Here is a 19,382-nt window from a genome sequence, read left to right as displayed (position 1 = left end):
TTCTTTCTCTCTTCTCTCTCGCTTCTCTCTCTCTCTCTCCCTCCATAATCCTCCACTGGCTTGGCTAGCTAGTATTAGTATTAGTAGGAATATGTATTAGTGCAGGTCGGTGTTGGGAGGCAGAATAGGAAAACAGATGTTGACAGCAGGAGGGACGGGGAAGAGAATGTCTGCCCTGATGTGAATGATGGACAGGGAGGGAGAGAGAGAGTGGGAGAGGTAGGAAGGAAGGCGGAACAAGAGAGGTTGTGGAGAACCTACAGTCCAGGAGAACTGTAAAGGTGACCACTTGACAAACTGATTCAACTGACCATCTCACCTCCACTTAGTTTGTCCAGTATATGATACTGTATGAAATAGATCAAATGGATGAACAGGCACAGAGCTATCTACAGTATATCCCACATCAGCAATAACCTGTGTTGTTTTATAAGAGGCCCACCTTGTTAAATAGCACTGGCATGAAGTCTAATCAATGGAGTGCACCAATTAGGTTTCATAATGAGAGATAATGAATGAAGTGTTCTGCTGCGGTTATATTTAGCATGGTACCAGAGGACAATGTGAGAGGAGGAAGGAGAGAGGAGGAGGAGAAGGAATGACACGGATGGAAATAGAGATACAAAGATGGAGGGAGAACATCACGCAAGTCAGCTGATGCTTTAGGAATGGCATAGCAACCAGCAGCAGTATCAGCAACATCTGCATAGATACTGTCATTAGTGATTTGTTTTTTGGTGCTTATATGACTCATACTGCACATGTACATACCTATGTGTGTGGGCCAGACAGTTCAAACCAGTTGAAGCATAAGGGATTAGATGAAGGTTGTGGAGTATAACTAGGGGTACAGGTTGGTGGCCCCAATTCACCATGGTGATGGGGTTAAATGGTTGTGTCATGTGTAACAAGGTTCAGTGTTACAGTTGTTGTGTTACAGTTGCTGTCCCAGCAGAGTAGACTGTGTTCTAGGTCAGTCTGGATTTGGGACCAGGGTTTGTACAGGTGCCTCTCTGAGTGGCTTGTGCTGTGGCCAGCAGGCTTTTGGCAGCTGTCAATCACTCCCTGCCTTTTGCTTGTTTACATTTTCTCTCTCCATCATTCCCCTCCCTTCTGCCATCAAACCTCTATCGCTGCCCTCTTAGTTACTTCTGTCACTCTGCATCAACACCCTCTATTATCTCACCTCTCTACTTCCTCTTCCCCTCCCTTCTTCACCTGTCCCTTCATTCTGTCCTCTCTTCTCCTATTCACTCTTTTCCCCTCTGCTTTTTATGTTCTCCCAACGCCCCCTTCTCCCCTCTCCTCACCAGCTTTGACTCTGATATTGGGGCTTCGGATCTTGCCAGCCTGGTTTTCTGCGGTGCAGAAGTAGTCGTTGTCGTGGATGTAGGAGTTGAAGGCGGAGGGTGAGAAGGGGTAGAGTTGGAGGGTGCCGTTGGCATGGACGTGGCGGATGTGGGGCACGTCGTAGATGTCATCGCCGGTGGCCAGGTACCAGCGCAGGATGGCGGTGGGGGTGCCGCCCGCCGGGCAGGGCAGAGACACCCCCACCGAGCTGGAGTAGGTCAGCCTCTGGAGGGATGCGTTCACAAAGTACAGCCTGGTAGAGCCCACATCCTCACTGTGTACTGCATGGGGAGAGAGATAGGATAGTTAGTAATAGGTGGGGTAGAGAAAAGTCAGTGACATGTAGAACTATATAAGCTAAGTGTCACTGTTGCAAAACAACAGATAACAACTTGCATGAAAAACACTGTTGAGCTCCATATTCAAAATACATATTTGGAACTCTACCCGCGTGTTATTCAATAAAAAATTACGATAAGAGTAAAAGGGAGATTGAAAAGTAATGACACATAATCAGATGTAATAAAACAAAAGGGGAGGAACATGAATGCCCTTCAAATGTGTAGCAAAATAATCAGAACAAATGTATGTCAAATGCCCAGCTGCAAACATCAGTCATGTGATGCAGAAAGCCAGGGATTTGAGCTAAAGCCTCTGGTGGGTTACGTGGATGGGGGAGGAGGCCTCTACCTCTACACACACACAGACACACAGACACACACCAAGAGAAAAAACACAGTTATGTGATTGGAATTTGTATGCCAGACACAGAGTTAAGTCTGTTTAATCTTCTTTCATATTTATCACACAGACACACACACATACACACACACTCACACACACACACACCAGGGGTGTTCCTACTGGGTGCTCAGATTAGGGGTACACAACCCCATCAGAAAGATAAAGAGAGAGTACCCACAATTCAGAATCAAGGAGGGGACGATTAGAATAGAAAGGACTATATGCTAGATGGACATATGTGGATGCACAAATCCATCTCACCATTCCCCAAAATATGTAACGCATATATCCTTTATCCCACAGTGCAGTAATACTTAACAATACAAAACAAAAGCCGTAAATCCTAAAAATGTAAAGCAAGGAATTAAGAAATATCAGAACGAGCGATGTCAGAGTCCGGAATATAAATATATATATAAATATACACCCAATCCAAGATGGCGTAGCAGTCGGACGTGTGTTTGTCTTTCAAACAGTTGAAATCAGAAGTTTACATACACTTAGGTTGGAGTCATTAAAACTCGTTTTTCAAACATTCCACAAATGTCTTGTTAAACAAACTATAGTTTTGGCAAGTCGGTTAGGACATCTACTTTGTGCAAGACACATTTTTTCAACAATTGTTTACAGACATATTATTTCACTTATAATTCATTCTATCACAATTCCGGTGGGTCAGAAGTTTACATACACTAAGTTGACTGTGTCTTTAAACAGCTTGGAAAATTCCAGAGAATGATGTCATGGCTTTAGAAGCTTCTGATAGGCTAATTAACATCATTTGAGCCAATTGGAGGTGTACCTGTAGATGTATTTCAAGGCCTACCTTCAAACTCATTGCCTCTTTGCTTGACATCATGGGAAAAGGAAAAGAAATCAGCCAAAAAATTGTAGACCTCAACAAGTCTGGATCATCCTTGGGAGCAATTTCCACACGCCTGAAGTTCTCACGTTCATCTGTACAAACAATAGTACGCAAGGATAAACACCATGGGACTATGCAGTCGTCGTACCTCTCAGGAAGGAGACGCGTTCTGTCTCCTAGAGATTAACGTACTTTGGTGCGAAAAGTACAAATCAATCCCAGAACAACAGCAAAGGACCTTGTGAAGATGCTGGAGGAAGATGGCACAAAAGTATGTATATCCACAGTAAAATGAGTCCTATATCTGCATAACCTGAAAGGTCGCTCACCAAGGAAGAAGCAACTGCTCCAAAACCGCCATAAAAAAGCCAGACAACGGTTTGAAACTGCACACGGGGACAAAGATCGTACTTTTTGGAGAAATGTCCTCTGGTCTGATGAAACAAAAATAGAACTGTTTGGCCATAATGACCATCATTATCTTTGGGGGAAAAAGAGGTAGGCTTGTAAGCCGAAGAACGCCATCCCAACCGTGAAGCACGGGGGTGGCAGCATCATGTTGTGGGGGTGCTTTCCTGCAGGAGGGACTGGTGCACTTCACAAAATAGATGGCATCATGAGGTAGGGATAATTATGTGGATATATTGAAGCAACATCTCAAGACATCAGTCAGGAAGTTAAAGCTTGGTCGCAAATGGGTCTTCCAAATGGACAATGATCCCAAGCATATACTTCCAAAGTTGTGGTAAAATGGCTTAAGAACAACAAAGTCAAGGTATTGGAGTGGCCATCACAAAGCCCCATAGAACTTTTCTGGGCAGAACTGAAAAAGCGTGTGCAAGCAAGGAGGCCTACAAACCTGGCCAAAATTCACTCAATTTATTGTGGGAAGCTTGTGGAAGGCTACCCGAAATGTTTGACCCAAGTTAAACAATTTAAAGGCAATGCTACCAAATACTAATTGAGTGTATGTACACTTCTGACCCACTGGGAATATGATGAAAGAAATAAAAGCTGAAATAAATAATTCTCTCTACTATTATTCTGACATTTATTTCACATTCTTAAAATTAAGTGGTGATCCTACCTGACCGAAGACAGGGAATTTTTACTAGGCTTAAATGTCAAGAATTGTGAAAAACTGAGTTTAAATGTAGTTGGCTAAGGTCAATGTAAAGTTCCAACTTCAACTCTATATATTTCAATCTCACTATGATCTAAATACACTTTCCTGCAATCCGCCTCACCCAATGTGGTACGGATCTGCTATTTGTATACGTTATAACTGGAACCTCCATCAGAAGCTAGCCAGATAACTAGCAACTAGCTAGTAGTCACTGCTAGCCACAGCTAGCGGTCTTCACCTTTAGCTCGGACACCAGCCAGCTTTAGCTCGGTCAATACCTGCCAGTCTGCACAGCGCGATATCAACCCAGAGCATATCAGACTGCTTTTCTCCACCACATCACCGGATTCCTGCCGCAAGCTCTAGGCCATTGCACCAGACCATGGTAGCTAGCTATCTGTAACTGAGTGGCTACTGCTGTCTAACGCCTCTGTCCCAAAGCAAGCACCAGTTAGCCTTGAGCTAGCCTCGAGCTAGGCCCATCTCCTGGCTAGCTGAAGAGGTATACCCGCTAATTTGTGGGCTACAATGCCTCTTTTGCCAATTGGCCTGGAACCTTTATTGCCGACACGGAGCCCCGCCGATCCATCACGACTGGTCTTCCGATGTAATCGTCCGAAGTGGTTTCAACAGGCCTTTCCGTTGCGATGTCGCCGAAGACACAGCTGCTAGCCCCGGCCCGCTAGCATTCTGAACTTCGTGCCTCCCGCTCGCTTAGCATAGTAGCGACTACCGAACAGCTCCCTGACTCACCTACTATTGCTATTGCTATTGACCCTATGATCACTCGGCTACACATGCCTCTCTCTAAAGTCTTGTCTTCTGCTGTTTTGGTTAGTTATTATTGTTTTATTTCACTGTAGAGTCCCTAGTCCAGCCCAACATGGCTTAGATAGCTCTTTTGTCACACACACCACACATGGGGAGACCTCACCTGGCTTAACTGGTGTCTCCAGAGTTGCAAGCTCTCTCATCGTCACTCAATGCCTAAGTTTACCCCCACTGTGCTCACATCCTACCATACCCTTGTCTGTACATTATGCCCTGAATCTATTCTACCATGCCCAGGAATCTGCCCCTTTTATTCTCTGTTCCCAAAGCACTAGACAACCAGTTCTTATAGCCTTTAGCTGTACCCTTATCCTACTCCTCCTCTGTTCCTCTGTTGATGTAGAGGTTAACCCAGGCCCTGCAGCCCCCAGCATTACACCTATTCCCCAGGCGCTCTCATTTGTTGACTTCTGTAAACATAAAACCCATGCATGTTAACATCAGAAGCCTCATCCCTAAATGTGTTTTATTCACTGCTTTAGCATATTCCGCAAACCCTGATGTCCTAGCCGTGTCTGAATCCTGGCTTAGGAAGGCCACCAAAAATTCTGAAATTTCAATCCCCAACTACAACATTTTCCATCAAGATAGAACTGCCAAAGGGGGCGAAGTTGCAGAGATAGCCTGCAGAGTTCTGTCATACTATCCAGGTCTGTGCCCAAACAGTAAGAGCTTCTACTTTTAAAAATCCACCTTTTCAGAAATAAGCCTCTCACTGTTGCCACTTGGTATAGACCCCCTCAGCCCCCAGCTGTGCCCTGGACACCATATGTGAATTGATTGCCCCCCATCTATCTTCAGAGTTCGTACTGTTAGGTGACCTAAACTGGGATTTGTTTAGCACCCTGGCCGTTCTACAATCTGTAAACATGGGCACCCTCATAGATATCATCCTGACCAACTAACCCTCTAAATACACCTCTGCTGTCTTCAACCAGGATCTCAGCGATCACTGCCTCATTGCCTGCGTCCGTAATGGGCCCGTGGTTTGACCGCCCCTCATCACTGTCAAACGCTCCCTAAAACACTTCAGCGAGCAGGCCTTTCTAATCAACCTGGCCCGGGTATCCTGGAAGGATATTGACCTCATCCCGTCAGTAGAGGATGCCTGGTTGTTCTTTAAATGTGATTTCATCACCATCTATATAAGCATGCCCCATTCAAAAAATTTGGCACTAAGAACAGATAAAGCCCTTGGTTCACTTCAGACGTGACTGCCCTTGACCAGCACAAAAACCTCTTGTGGCGTACTGCATTAGCATCGAATAGCCCCAGCGATATGCAACTTTTCAGGGAATTCAGGAACCAATATAAACAGTCAGTTAGGAAAGCTAAGGCTAGCATTTTCAAACAGAAATTTGCATCCTGTAGCACTAATTCCAAAAAGTTTTGTGACACTAATGTCCATGGAGAATAAGAGCACCTCCTCCCAGCTGCCCACTGCACTGAGGATAGGAAACACTGTCACCAACGATAAATCTACGATAATGGAGAATTTCAATAAGCATTTTTCTACGGATGGCCATGCTTTCCACCTGGCTACCCCTACCCTGGCCAACAGCTCTGCATCCCCCGCAGCATTTTGCCAAAGCCCTCCCCGCTTCTCCTTCACCCAAATCCAGATAGCTGATGTTCTGAAAGAGCTGCAAAATCTGGATCCCTACAAATCAGCTGGGCTAGACAATCTGGACCCTCTCTTTCTAAAATGATCTGCCGAAATTGTTGCAACCCCTAGTTACTAGCCTGTTCATCCTCTCTTTCGTATCGTCTGAGATCCCTAAAGATTGGAAAACTGCCACGGTCATCCCCCTCTTCAAAGGGGGAGACACTAGAGACCCAAAGTCTTCTAAAGCCAAGTTAACAAACAGATCACCGACCATTTCGAATCCCACCATACCTTCTCCGCTATGAAATCTGGTTTCTGAGCTGGTAATGGGTGCACCTCAGCCACGCTCAAGGTCCTAAATGATATCATAACAGCCATAGATAAAACACAGTACTGTGCGGCCATTTTCATCGACCTGGCCAAGGCTTCGACTCTGTCAATCAATAGCCTTGGTTTCTCAAATGACTGCCTCGCCTGGTTCACCAACTACTTCTCAGATAGAGTTCTGTGTTTCAAATCGGAGGGCCTCTTGTCCGGACCTCTGGCAGTCTCTATGGGGGTGCCACAGGGTTAAATTCTCGGGCCGACTCTTTCTCTGTATACATCAATGATGTCGCTCTTGCTGCTGGTTATTCTCTGATCCACCTCTACGCATTCTGTGTACATCTGGCCCTTCCTTGGAAACGGTGTTACCAAACCTCCAAACGAGCTTCAATGCCATACAACACTCCTTCCATGGCCTCCAACTGCTCTTAAATGCAAGCAAAACTAAATGAATGCTCTTCAACAGATTGCTGCTCATCTAGCATCACTACTCTGGACGGTTCTGACTTAGAATATTTGGACAATTACAAATACCTAGGTGTCTGGTTAGACTGTAAACTCTCCTTCCAGACTCACATTAAGCATCTCCAATACAAATGAAATCTAGAATCGGCTTCCTATTTCGCAACAAAGCCTCCTTCACTCATGCTGCCAAACATACCCTTGCTGCCAAACATACCCTCGTAAAACTGACTCTCCTGCCGATCCTCGACTTCGGCGATGTCATTTACAAAAGAGCCTCCAACACTCCAATCAGCAAATTGGATGTAGTCTATCACAGTGCCATCCGTTATGTCACCAAAGCCCCATATACTACCCATCACTGCGACCTGTATGCTCTCGTTGGATGGCCCTCGTTACATATTCCTCGCCAAACCCACTGGCTCCAGGTCATCTACAAGTCTTTGCTAGGTAAAGCCCCACCTTATCTCAGCTCACTGGTCACCATAGCAACACCCACCCGTAGCACGCACTCCAGCAGATATATTTCACTGGTCATCCCCAAAACCAACACCTCTTTTGACCACCTTTCCTTCCAGTTCTCTGCTGCCAATGACTGGAACGAATTGCAAAAATCACTGAAGCTGGAGACATATCTCCCTCACTAACTTTAAGCATCAGCTTTCAGAGCAGCTTAACAATCACTGTACCTGTACACAGCCCATCAGTAAATAGCACACCCAACTACCTCAGCCCCATATTGTTATTTCTTTTTTTGCTTTTTTGCACCCTAGTATTTCTACTTGCACATCATCATCCGTACATCTATCACTCCAGTGTTAATGCTAAATTATTTCGCCACTATGGCCTATTTATTGCCTTACCTCCCTAACCTTACTACATTTGCACACACTGTACATAGAGTTTTCTATTGTGTTATTGACTATATGTTTTCTATCCCATGTGTTGTTGTTTTTGTCATACTGCTTTGCTTTATCTTGGCCAGGTCGCAGTTGTAAATGAGAACTTGTTCTCAACTGGCCTACCTTGTTAAATAAAGGTGAAATAAAATGTTTTTAAGAGGATGGTGTGTATAGACAGTATGGACAGTATATGAATAGAAAAGGTGTGTACAGCAGTAGTTATATAGGATGAGCATTGACTAGAATACAGTATATAAAATGTGCTTACCAAGTCACATAATAAGTTGCATGGACTCAATCTGTTACTACATTATCTCTGTACCCCACACATACAATTATCTGTAAGGTCCCTCAGTCAAGCAGTGAATTTTAAACACAGATTCAACCAGAAAGACCAAGGAGATTTTCCAATGGCTAGCAAAGAAGGGAACCTATTGGTAGATGAGTAAAAATAAAAACATTTAAGCAGACATTGAATATCCCTTTGAGCATGGTGAAGTTAATTAATTATACTTTGGATGGTGTATCAATACACCCAGTCACTACAAAGATACAGGCATCCTTACTAACTCAGATGCCAGAGAGGATGGAAACCGCTCAGGGATTTCACCATGAGTTACAGAGTTTAATGGCTTGTGTAGTTACACAATACTAACCTAAATGGCAGAGTTAAAGGAAGGAATAATGGATGCATGCTATTCTAAAATGTGCATCCTATTTGCAAAAAGGCATTAAAGTAAAACAGCAAAAACTGTCCTGAATACAAAGTATTACGTTGGGGGCTATTTCAGCACAACACATCATTGAGTACCACTCTTCATATTTTCAATCATGGCAGTGGCTGCCTCATGTTATGGGTATGCTTGTCATCAGCAAAGACTAGGGAGTTTTTTAGGATAAAAAGAAACAGAATAGAGCTAAGCACAGGCAAAATCCTAGAGGAAAACCTGGTTCAGTCTGACACTGGGAGACAAATGCACCTTTCAGCAGGACAATAACCTAAAACAAGGCCAAATATACACTGGAGTTGCTTACCAAGACAACATTGAACATTCCTGAGTGGTCTAGTTACAGTTTTGACTTAAATCGGCTTGAAAATCTATGGCAAGACTTGAAAATGTTTGTCTAGCAATGATCAACAACCAACTTAACAGAGCTTGAAGAATATTTTAAAGAATAATGTGCAAATATTGTACAATACAGGTGTGCAAAGCTCTTAAAGACTTACCCAGAAAGACTCACAACTATAATCACTGTATTGACTCAGGGGTGCAAATACTTATGTCAATTAGATATTTCTGTATTTCATTTTGAATACATTTGCTAACATTTCTAAACACGTTTTCATTTTGTCATTATGGAGTAATATGTGTAGTTGTGTGAGAGTACCGGGTGGTAGCTGGCTAGTAACAGTGACTAAGTTCAGGCCAGGGTACTGGGTGGAGGTCGGCTAGTAGTGACTGTTTAACAGTCTGATGGCTGTTTTTCAGTCTCTCGATCTCAGCCTTGATGCACCTGTACTGTCTCCGCCTTCCAGATGGTGGCAGGGTGAACAGGCCCGTGGCTCGGGTGGCTGAGGTCCTTGATGATCTTCTTGGCTTTCCTGTGACACCGGGTGCTGTAGATGTCCTGGAGGGATGGCAATGTTTCCCCGGTAATTAGTTGCTGCTGACCACACAACTCATTGAAGAGCCATGCAGTTGCGGAAGGTGCAATTGCCGTACCAGGGGGTGATACAGACAAGATACTCTCAATGGTTAATCTGTAAAAGTTTGTGAGGGTCTTAGGGGCCAGGACAAATTGCTTCAGCCTCCTGAGGTTGTGGATGGACCATTTCAGGTTGTCAGTGATGTGCACACGAGGACCTTAAAGCTTTTCACCCTCTCCACTGAGTCCCGACAATGTGGATGGGGGCATGCTCTCTCTGATGTCTCCTGAAGTTCACAATCAAGCTCCTTCGATTTGTTGACGTTGAGGGAAAGGTTATTATCCTGGTACCACTCTGCCAGGGCCCTCAACTCCTCCCTGTAGGCTGTCTCGTCATTGTTGGTAATCAGGCCTAACACTGCTGTGTCGTCTGCAAACTTGATCATTGAGTTGGAGATGTGCGTGGCCCCGAGGTCATGGGTGAACAGGGAGCACAGGAGGGGGCTGAGCACGCGCCCATGTTGAGGATCAGCATAGGGGAGGTGTTGTTGCCTACCTTCATCACCTGGGGTCGACCCGTCCGGAAGTACAGGATCCAGTTGCGCAGGGACGGGGTTCAGACCCAGGGCCTTGAGTTTAGTGATGAGCTTAGAGGGCAATATGGTTTTGAAGGCTGATATATACAGTAGTTGATGAACAGCATTCTTACATAGGTATTCCTGTTGTCCAGATGGGATAGGGCAGTATGTAGTGCAATGGTGATTGAGTGATCTGTGGATCTGTTGGGGCAGTATGCAAATTGTAGTGGGTCTAGGGTGCCAGGTAAGGTGGAGGTCATATGATCCTTAACTAGCCTCTCAAAGTACTTCATGATGGCAAAAGTGAGTGCTACGGAGTGATAGGCATTTAGTTCAGTTACCTTCGCTTTCTTGGGTACAGGAAGAATGGTGGACATCTTGAAGCAAGTAGGGACAACAGACTGGCAGATGGAGAGATTGAATATGTCCGTAAACACTCCAGCCAGTTGGTCTGCCCATGCTCTGAGGAAGCGGCTTGGGATGCCGTCTGGGCCGGCAGCCTTGCGAGGGTACATTCACCTCTACCTCTAGACTCTCTCTCTCTATTGTCCAGCCCCTCCAATACTACTGTCCAAACCATCTGCACCAGGCTCTCTAGTACCCCTAGAGTAAACACTTAGGCTAATTTAATGTAAATTTGTGTATGCTAGTGTGTACGTTGTGCTGTTGACAGACAGGTTGGTTACATTTGTAGGTTAAGATTTCAGATGGTGGTGATAGCAACACATCAAACTATGAAGCTTTTTCTCACAGGATCAGCACTATGGACAGATTCTATACATTTACCCAAGAGTAAGATCAGATCCACAGACAGAGTCTAGAGATTAACCCTGGAGTAAGATCTCCTCCTATGTATAGTGATGCTTCCATGGGCTATATAATCCCACCTAGCCTGGTTCCTCTCTAGGTTTCTTCCTAGGTTTTGGCCTTTCTAGGGAGTTTTTCCTAGCCACCGTGCTTCTACACCTGCATTGCTTGCTGTTTGGGGTTTTAGGCTGGGTTTCTGTACAGCACTTTGAGATATCAGCTGATGTACAAAGGGCTGTATAAATAAATTTGATTTGATTTGATTTGACCTAAGGGCTAGTTCATAATGCCACGAGTCATGTCCCCTTGAAAGAACAGTAGCACTCACTCCTGGCTCTATGGTCTGGGCTCAACATAATATTGATGTTAGATGTGAGGTGAGGGCAGCATGCTACAGATGGTAAATATGAACTCTAGCCGTCCATCTGATGGTGGACTGCAGAATCCAGGTCAGACATGCTCCCCCACCCCAATGCACGAGCCATGCCCCCCTCCTCTCCCTCCCCTCTGCAGATTACTGATAATGGCCCCCGAGCATAAAGCCCATATTAAAGATGACAATATCTATAATCTCCCAATGGGGAGAGGACTAAAGTGGAGGGGTGGAGTGGTGGAGGGGGGAAAGGCAGGCTGAGAGGTTGGGGGGGCTGGGCAGCAGGACCACCCCTCTTTAGATTAGGGGCCTGGGGGCTGGAGGGGTGAGGGTGGTTAAAAGAGGGGTACTGGGCAGGATCGAGTGGGGAGTGGGTGAGAGAGGGGGGGGGGGGGGGTCAACCAGCCCACTCAAAGCCTGTCACAAACAGACACACACCACATAAACATGCCACAAGCGGAATTTAGGGAACGCTCACACTGGGTGGAGACAGAGGGGTTGCCATGGTGGCACTGGCATGTGACAAAAAAATATATACACAACATACTATGTTGTACAGACTACAGTGTGTTGGTTGTATTTTGAGGGGGTGAACTGGGGGCAAGTGACTTCCATCCAAGTCAATGGAAGGAGAAACCATCCGGACTATTAATTAACAGCCAGGTCACCTGTGATACAATTCAGTATTCGACGTCCATCCATGTCTGAGGACGCCAGGAGATAATGTGGACACCGGCCACTGGGGTCAACAGTTAGCGCTATTACCTTCAAGTAGGTTTAGATTTTGCTAGAGTGTTGTGGGCGGGGATGGCAAATCTGACTGATTCCAAAGGTTGCAAGGCAGTTTTTGAGATTTTTGTTTTTAAGCCTATCCCAAACCTTAACCTTTCAGAGTTAATGCCTAACCTTAAGATTTCAGAGTTAATGCCTAACCTTAAGATTTCAGAGTTATTGCCTAACCTTAAGATTTCAGAGTTATTGCCTAACCTTAAGATTTCAGAGTTAATGCCTAACCTTAAGATTTCAGAGTTATTGCCTAACCTTAAGATTTCAGAGTTAATGCCTAACCTTAAGATTTCAGAGTTATTGCCTAACCTTAAGATTTCAGAGTTAATGCCTAACCTTAAGATTTCAGAGTTAATGCCTAACCTTAAGATTTCAGAGTTAATGCCTAACCTTAAGATTTCAGAGTTAATGCCTAACCTTAAGATTTCAGAGTTAATGCCTAACCTTAAGATTTCAGAGTTAATGCCTAACCTTAAGATTTCAGAGTTAATGCCTAACCTTAAGATTTCAGAGTTATTGCCTAACCTTAAGATTTCAGAGTTAATGCCTAACCTTAAGATTTCAGAGTTAATGCCTAACCTTAAGATTTCAGAGTTAATGCCTAACCTTAACCTTTCAGAGTTAATGCCTAACCTTAAGATTTCAGAGTTAATGCCTAACCTTAAGATTTCAGAGTTAATGCCTAACCTTAAGATTTCAGAGTTAATGCCTAACCTTAAGATTTCAGAGTTAATGCCTAACCTTAAGATTTCAGAGTTAATGCCTAACCTTAACCTTTCAGAGTTAATGCCTAACCTTAAGATTTCAGAGTTAATGCCTAAATTTTCTTTTTTAAGTATTTTTTGTTGTAGTTGTATTTTACTCCCTTTTTCATTTAGGATCTCATCGCTGCAACTGCCAACGGGCTCGGGAGAGACGAAGGTCAAGTCATGCGTCCTCCGAAACATGACCTGCCAAACCGCGCTTCTTAACACCCACCCGCTTAACCCGCCAGCTGCACCATTGTGTCGGAGAAAACACTGTTCAACTGACAACCGAAGTCAGCCTGCAGGCGCCTGGCTCTCCACAAGGAGTCGCTAGACCGCGATGAACCAAGTAAAGACAACGCTCCCTATGGGACACCCGGTCACAGCGTGGGATCGAACCCGGGTCTGTAGTGACGTCTCAAGCACTGCGATGCAGTGCCTCAGATCGCTGTGCCACTCGGGAGGCCCATTAATACCTAAACTTAACCTGAGTTCATGCCTAAACTTAACCTTAAAGACTTTGACATTTTACAATTGTAACAACTTCGAAATTTGATATTAGATAACCATGGATAAATGTCTAATTCTGATGTGAGGTTGTGAGAGCTGGTTGTTAATTAATGGCTCAAATGGCCTTCCCATCTCCATTTTGTGGAATTATGAGCTGCTTCTCAGAAAAACAGTCAGTCTGAATGGATCAAATCATTCAGCCAAAACATTCTAGCATCCCATTTGACTGTGCATTGACTGCCAGCCATTAATGTACTATGTCATGTTAACACATCAACAAACCCCCTTTCAATCAAATTCAGTCCAAAGCATCTGAGTTCAGTGTTGACCTGATATCTGGGGACACCAGTAGAACTGGGAGTTCAGTCCTAATAAAACACAATGAGGAAAAACAATAGGAAATATGTATAATGAAACGCATCCATGTCCCCTCATTCATTGTGAGGTGTTTTCATTGCAGTGCATTGGAGCCTGTTAATGGTGTTGGTAGAACTGAGCCCTGGCTTGCTGGCTGCAGGAGTGAGTGTGCGCAGAACACACTGAGCCACTATTTTATGCAGCCTGCTTGAGAACGAGCCATGAATATGTATGTCGGAGAGGCAGAAGCCATTGCCTATGCAAGACTTCATTATGCATAATACAGCTGGTCTACGCCTCTCCGGTGTGCGCGCGCATGCGCATGCACAAACATACACACACACACTTACTCCACACACACACGCGCACACAATCGTATCATGTGTTAAACACAATCCACACACTGATGAGCTGGTAAATAAATGCCCACACCCCCACATTCCCTTTCATATACACACCATCAAACCCGCAGTCCCTGAACCAAACAAAATGCATAATGCTTTCTCCTCTTCTCCATCTTCCCCCTTTTTCTCTCTCTCTCTCCCTCATTCTCTCTTTAACCCTCTGCTCATGTGCATCCACATCAGTGCTCCCTCTGTCTCAACCCCCATCCTCTTTTCGCTCTCTGTCACACATCATGGAGCACCTCTTCCCATGGAGACAGATGTAGGATCATTTTCAGACTGCCTGGAACTCCACTTCCTGCCTCTCCTTCCCTCCATCTCCCTGTGATGGAGGTAGGTGTAAGCTTATGAATAATCCTTAGGGGTCTGGCATAAGTAGGTGGTTGGTGTGGGGTGGGAAGATGTGAGGGCTGGGCTGGTGGGTTGTTGGGGGTTATATCTAATCAAGGCAGGGGTTTTGCCCCCCTGCTTTCTGTACACCATATACCCCATCACCCCCCAGGCCCGTGCTGCGTCAGTGAAAAAGTGTGCTACTTCAGCAGTCCCATGGGACCAGCTCCCCCTTACATCAAAGCAGCCAGTTTCTCTCTTAATGTGAATATCAAATCTGTAGATCACAAGTCCCAGCAGTCTGCATAAAACTGCCCCTCCCCCAGCCTTTAATTCTGCCTAGTGATGAGGGGTAGAAGGAGGAGTGTGTATGAGAGAGAGAGAGAGAGAGAGAGAGAGAGAGAGAGAGAGGGGGGGGGGAAGAGGGAGAGGGAGAGGGAGAGGGAGAGGGAGAGGGAGAGAGAGAGAAAGAAAGAAAGAGAGAAAGAGAGAGAGAGCATACCTTCGACAACCACCTGCCAGAACATAAACATTTCCCTAAATACAGTAAGACCCGATGTGATAAAAGGCTTGGACACCTCACCTGTCATCCGTCAGGACGAATGTAATTGACATATTTCATATCCCTTTTTTTCAAACATAGCCTATCCATTCTAATCATCTAATGCATTTTTATTCGTCATAACTTATCCCATTCGGGTAGGCTACATTGTGACGACGGGTTGAGAGAGGAGCGGGAGGATGCAGGGGGACTGAGACGAATAGGAAAGCAGATGTGCCATGATAGACGTGTAAGATCCTATCGCTGAACGCTCTATGGCTCCGCTCCGCGCGCTCTGAGATCCGCTGCGCTCGCCCTGCCAGCCTCACCACTGCAACGCGCCACTTACACCAGCTGCAGTAACGTTCACATCTCACAATACTATTACAAAGTTAGGTAGGCTTAATCACCATTACACGGCGGTAAAACGTACATTTCGGAGTTCCTCATTAGAGGCAAGGGCAACCCCGGCCAATGCCATAGAAATCGATTTTTTTTCCATGCACTCCATTGAAAAAGTTTGCGGGATGATTTTAAAGGGTTAAAGTTTGAAGGATTCTTTGGCCTCAAATGAAAAAAATAACAAAAGCAATAGTGCAAACTGTATACACCATATTATGAATAGGTTAATCATATTGACTCATTAATGAACCCAGGACACACACAGCACAGGCTTAGGCTATTCAGGGAGCCAAATACACGTGTTAGAATTAGTATATAGCTTACAACAGATAACCGAAACGAAAATGTGATTGATTATAAATGTACGAATGCAATTTGACAAGAAAATGAAGTGAGTAGGCCTAGGCTATGTTACAGCCTGGGCCATAAGCCAAGGCGAAGTTTCAAATAAAGGCAGTGCATTTATTCTTTTAGCATTATTCAATATTTAAAAAAGTGATTTATGAGCATATTTGACTAGAAAAATAAAACCATGCAATTATCTATTGGCACTCTTCTGTCCTGTTACCCGCTTTGCTGCTCTGTCATTGGGTGATGCGGCAGATCGCAACGCTAATTGCGCAGCTGAGGGGACAAGGCAGCTGGGGATTTGGGCTAAAATTGAGAGAGACCAAATTTGCATGTTTCTATTTTCTACGATGGAGGACAGGAGAGGGAGGGTTGGGTATGGAGGGGGAGAGGGTGACAGTAGCCTATGAGCTTATGACAGGGGAGGGAATGCCTTATAACCACATATATTTGGATTAATTAAGCTCAATTTCGAAATGCCATTGACGGGACCATTTTATGATATTTATTTTATTTTAATTTCATAATTATAAAAAAAATCAATAGACCAATACATCCTTAGAAATTACACTGAAAATACAAACTGCTTTACAACAATTATAGCATTTCTGAAATCAATACATAATTAATTGTTCATCATTCTAGGCAATAAATAATTGAAATGTGTGTGTCTGTGTTGGATTATCATAATTTGTATTTGGTCAAAAATAGCAAACGGGTGGTCAGGTAAATAAATTCCATATTGACTAAATTGTCTATTTCCCATCTTCAATAATGAAATATAGCGCTATAATAGTCATAAAATATCCTATTTCATTTATTGGTTTTAAGCCTAAAGATGTAATGACTGTTCATCACCTAAAGATATAGAAAATGAATACTAATTCATTACACAGCCATTTGGACTAAAATAAGGTCTCTTTGATTTGTTTCTTTCATTTATGTAGGCTAATTGACCAATTATGTAACCCATGTCTCGCTGTAAGTAATTCGCTAGCCCATTGAACTGGGTGTGTTTGCGTTGTAAAATGGGTCCAAGTATGTACGGGAAAATATTAAACAAAAATTAGATGTTTAAATGCAACATATTAAAATGAACCATTTAACAATAACAATTGCCTTCAAATAAATGGTCACAGTTCAATTATACACATAAACTTTGTAGCAAACAGTCCCAATGCAATGCAGAGAGGGAGGGCTGTCCCCTTTCCCACAGACAGACTGAGACAGAGACAGAGAGAGACAGAGACAGAGACAGAGAGAGAGAGAGAGAGAGAGAGAGAGAGGGAGGGAGGGAGAGAGGGTGAGAGGGAGAGAGAGAGAGAGAGAGAGAGAGAGAGAGAGAGAGAGAGAGAGAGAGAGAGAGAGCGCAGCCAGGGTTCAGGTGGGCTATTAGAGGGAAACACGCCTGGGCTTGTCCATATTCACCCACGCATCTGGGGTCTTCTTTGGTCAAATAAATTAAGATCGAATTAAATAGATTTAAAAAGACATTTGGATGCTGGTATGAGAACATTGTGCCTTTACTTATTAACTTGACTTTTCATATTATTTTAATTGATATGCATTCAGGGAGACATTCAAATGCTTGAATGGTCCACATGTACTTACACCCAATTACCTAATTAAATAATTATTAACACAAAACAGCCTAAATAAAAGTATGCGCCAATGTGAGCTTGTATCGTGGGTTTGCCCTTCCAGTATTGACAGACATGTCAGATAGGCCTATATATCAAGACATAAGAAGAACAAAAACAGATCTACCCATCCTCCAGGCCCATGCCATTTATGAAATTATAACTCATAAATATGCATATACATAACTCCAAACAGGCTAAACAAAGGACTACACACTAAGATGCTGTTGAGTTTCTGTGTTATTTTCAACGCAGATTTGCAGGATTATTATAATACACTGTAATAGCAAGAGAGATCAGTTTGGTAATTCGTTCGGGATTTGCAGCCATATTGAATCAGCCTTTGAAATGTGAGGATTTTTCCCCGTCAAAAACAGAAAGCACTTTATAAAGATAAATCATTAAACGAAAATTAAACTCATAATGTCCACAAAATAAACGAAGAAATTCTGAAAATAGTAATTGCATTTTCATTATGGGGTAATTAATTTGGGTGTAATCATTTGTCTAATAAGAAGCCTTTGGTTTGTTACTTCATTTTTCAACATGGCAACTACTCATTGACAGACACAGACTCTTGCCAAAAATCTCCTCAAGATCACCTCCCAAAAATCACCACAGCACACCTCCAGAATAGTGCGCCTGTGTCCACAGCCAAGCGCTTAAAACACATTCACAGACATACCCACAAACCGACACCAATAGGCCAAACAACCATAGCAAAATGATTTACTAACACTGAAATAAAATTATAAGAATCGATTTCAACAAATACTTTGCACAACATGTGCCCATTCAAGTTTTGACCACTAAAAAAAGTCAACAATTCAGGCATTTCAAGACCTGTTTTCATCTCCCTCTCCCACCTCGTTCTGCCTATCCAGCCATTTTACATATTCATAACTCTCGTTGGTATAATGCGAAAACAAACCGTGCTATCAGCACCATCTGCGGCATCACCGACCAGTGCACACGGCCACACATCGACAAAATATATATATTTCACACCTAAAACACCTCTACATGCATCTTTACAATAGGCCTATGCATTTGGTAGACAAACAAAGTAATTTACACTTAATTTTCAAATCCAATCTCTCCTAATTGCATGGCTTCCAATGATGGCTACATCAATGCAGTTGTTCTCCTTCTACATCTCCATGTTTCTTTACAATTATTTGTAATTATTACAGTACTTTTGATCAGGATAGAATAAGTGAGACACTCACTAGATTTAATTTATTAAGGTAATACATAAAAACAGTGTTTCTTACCTTCCCGGAGAGAGTACAGCAGGAGTAAAGTTACAAGCCACATGCCATAAATAGCAGGTATATTTTTCAGGAATGTTTGGCAATCCTGGCAAGTGTGCGGCGCAGTCTTTGGCCAGGCGAGTCTCGGTGCTGGACTGGCGACTATGCTCCCTGGCGGTCTCTCCAGCCCTGCTGCCCGGATAACCATCGCAGGGAAATGAGAAACGCCTGAGCCCCGCCCACGTCCCCTCCCTTCGACGTGACTACAGAACATGCAAGCGAAGCCTCCCTTCGTAGTCTAATGAGACACGGTCAAAATATACGTCACACGCCAAATGGAACCACTAAGGGTCGAGTTGAGTTGAGGAGTGGATATTCGGTCACTTTTCGGTGGAAAGGAGGGAGTGTGCTCCGGATTGACGCGGACAGGTGGATGGCTACTGTCTCTGA

The 19,382-nt window shown here is 43.9% G+C and overlaps 1 protein-coding gene across 1 annotated transcript in view; it reads right to left on the bottom strand.

Moving 5' to 3' along the window:
* The window catches only part of LOC139421970 (cell adhesion molecule DSCAML1-like), an 86,590-nt gene extending 67,510 nt beyond the window's left edge, over window positions 1-19,080 (bottom strand). The window contains exons 1-2 of the mRNA XM_071173113.1: window positions 18,954-19,080; window positions 1,311-1,631 (exon numbers count right to left, since the gene is read on the bottom strand). Coding sequence (XP_071029214.1) covers window positions 1,311-1,631; window positions 18,954-18,996 — 364 coding nt within the window. The 5' untranslated portion in view covers window positions 18,997-19,080. The remainder of the gene's footprint in view (window positions 1-1,310; window positions 1,632-18,953) is intronic.
* Between the last annotated feature and the right edge of the window lie 302 nt (window positions 19,081-19,382).

This window comes from Oncorhynchus clarkii, chromosome 12, assembly GCF_045791955.1.
Source record: "Oncorhynchus clarkii lewisi isolate Uvic-CL-2024 chromosome 12, UVic_Ocla_1.0, whole genome shotgun sequence".
Classification (NCBI taxonomy): domain Eukaryota; kingdom Metazoa; phylum Chordata; class Actinopteri; order Salmoniformes; family Salmonidae; genus Oncorhynchus; species Oncorhynchus clarkii.
Note: the sequence above shows the minus strand (reverse complement) of the source record. Positions and strands in the feature narration are given on the sequence as shown.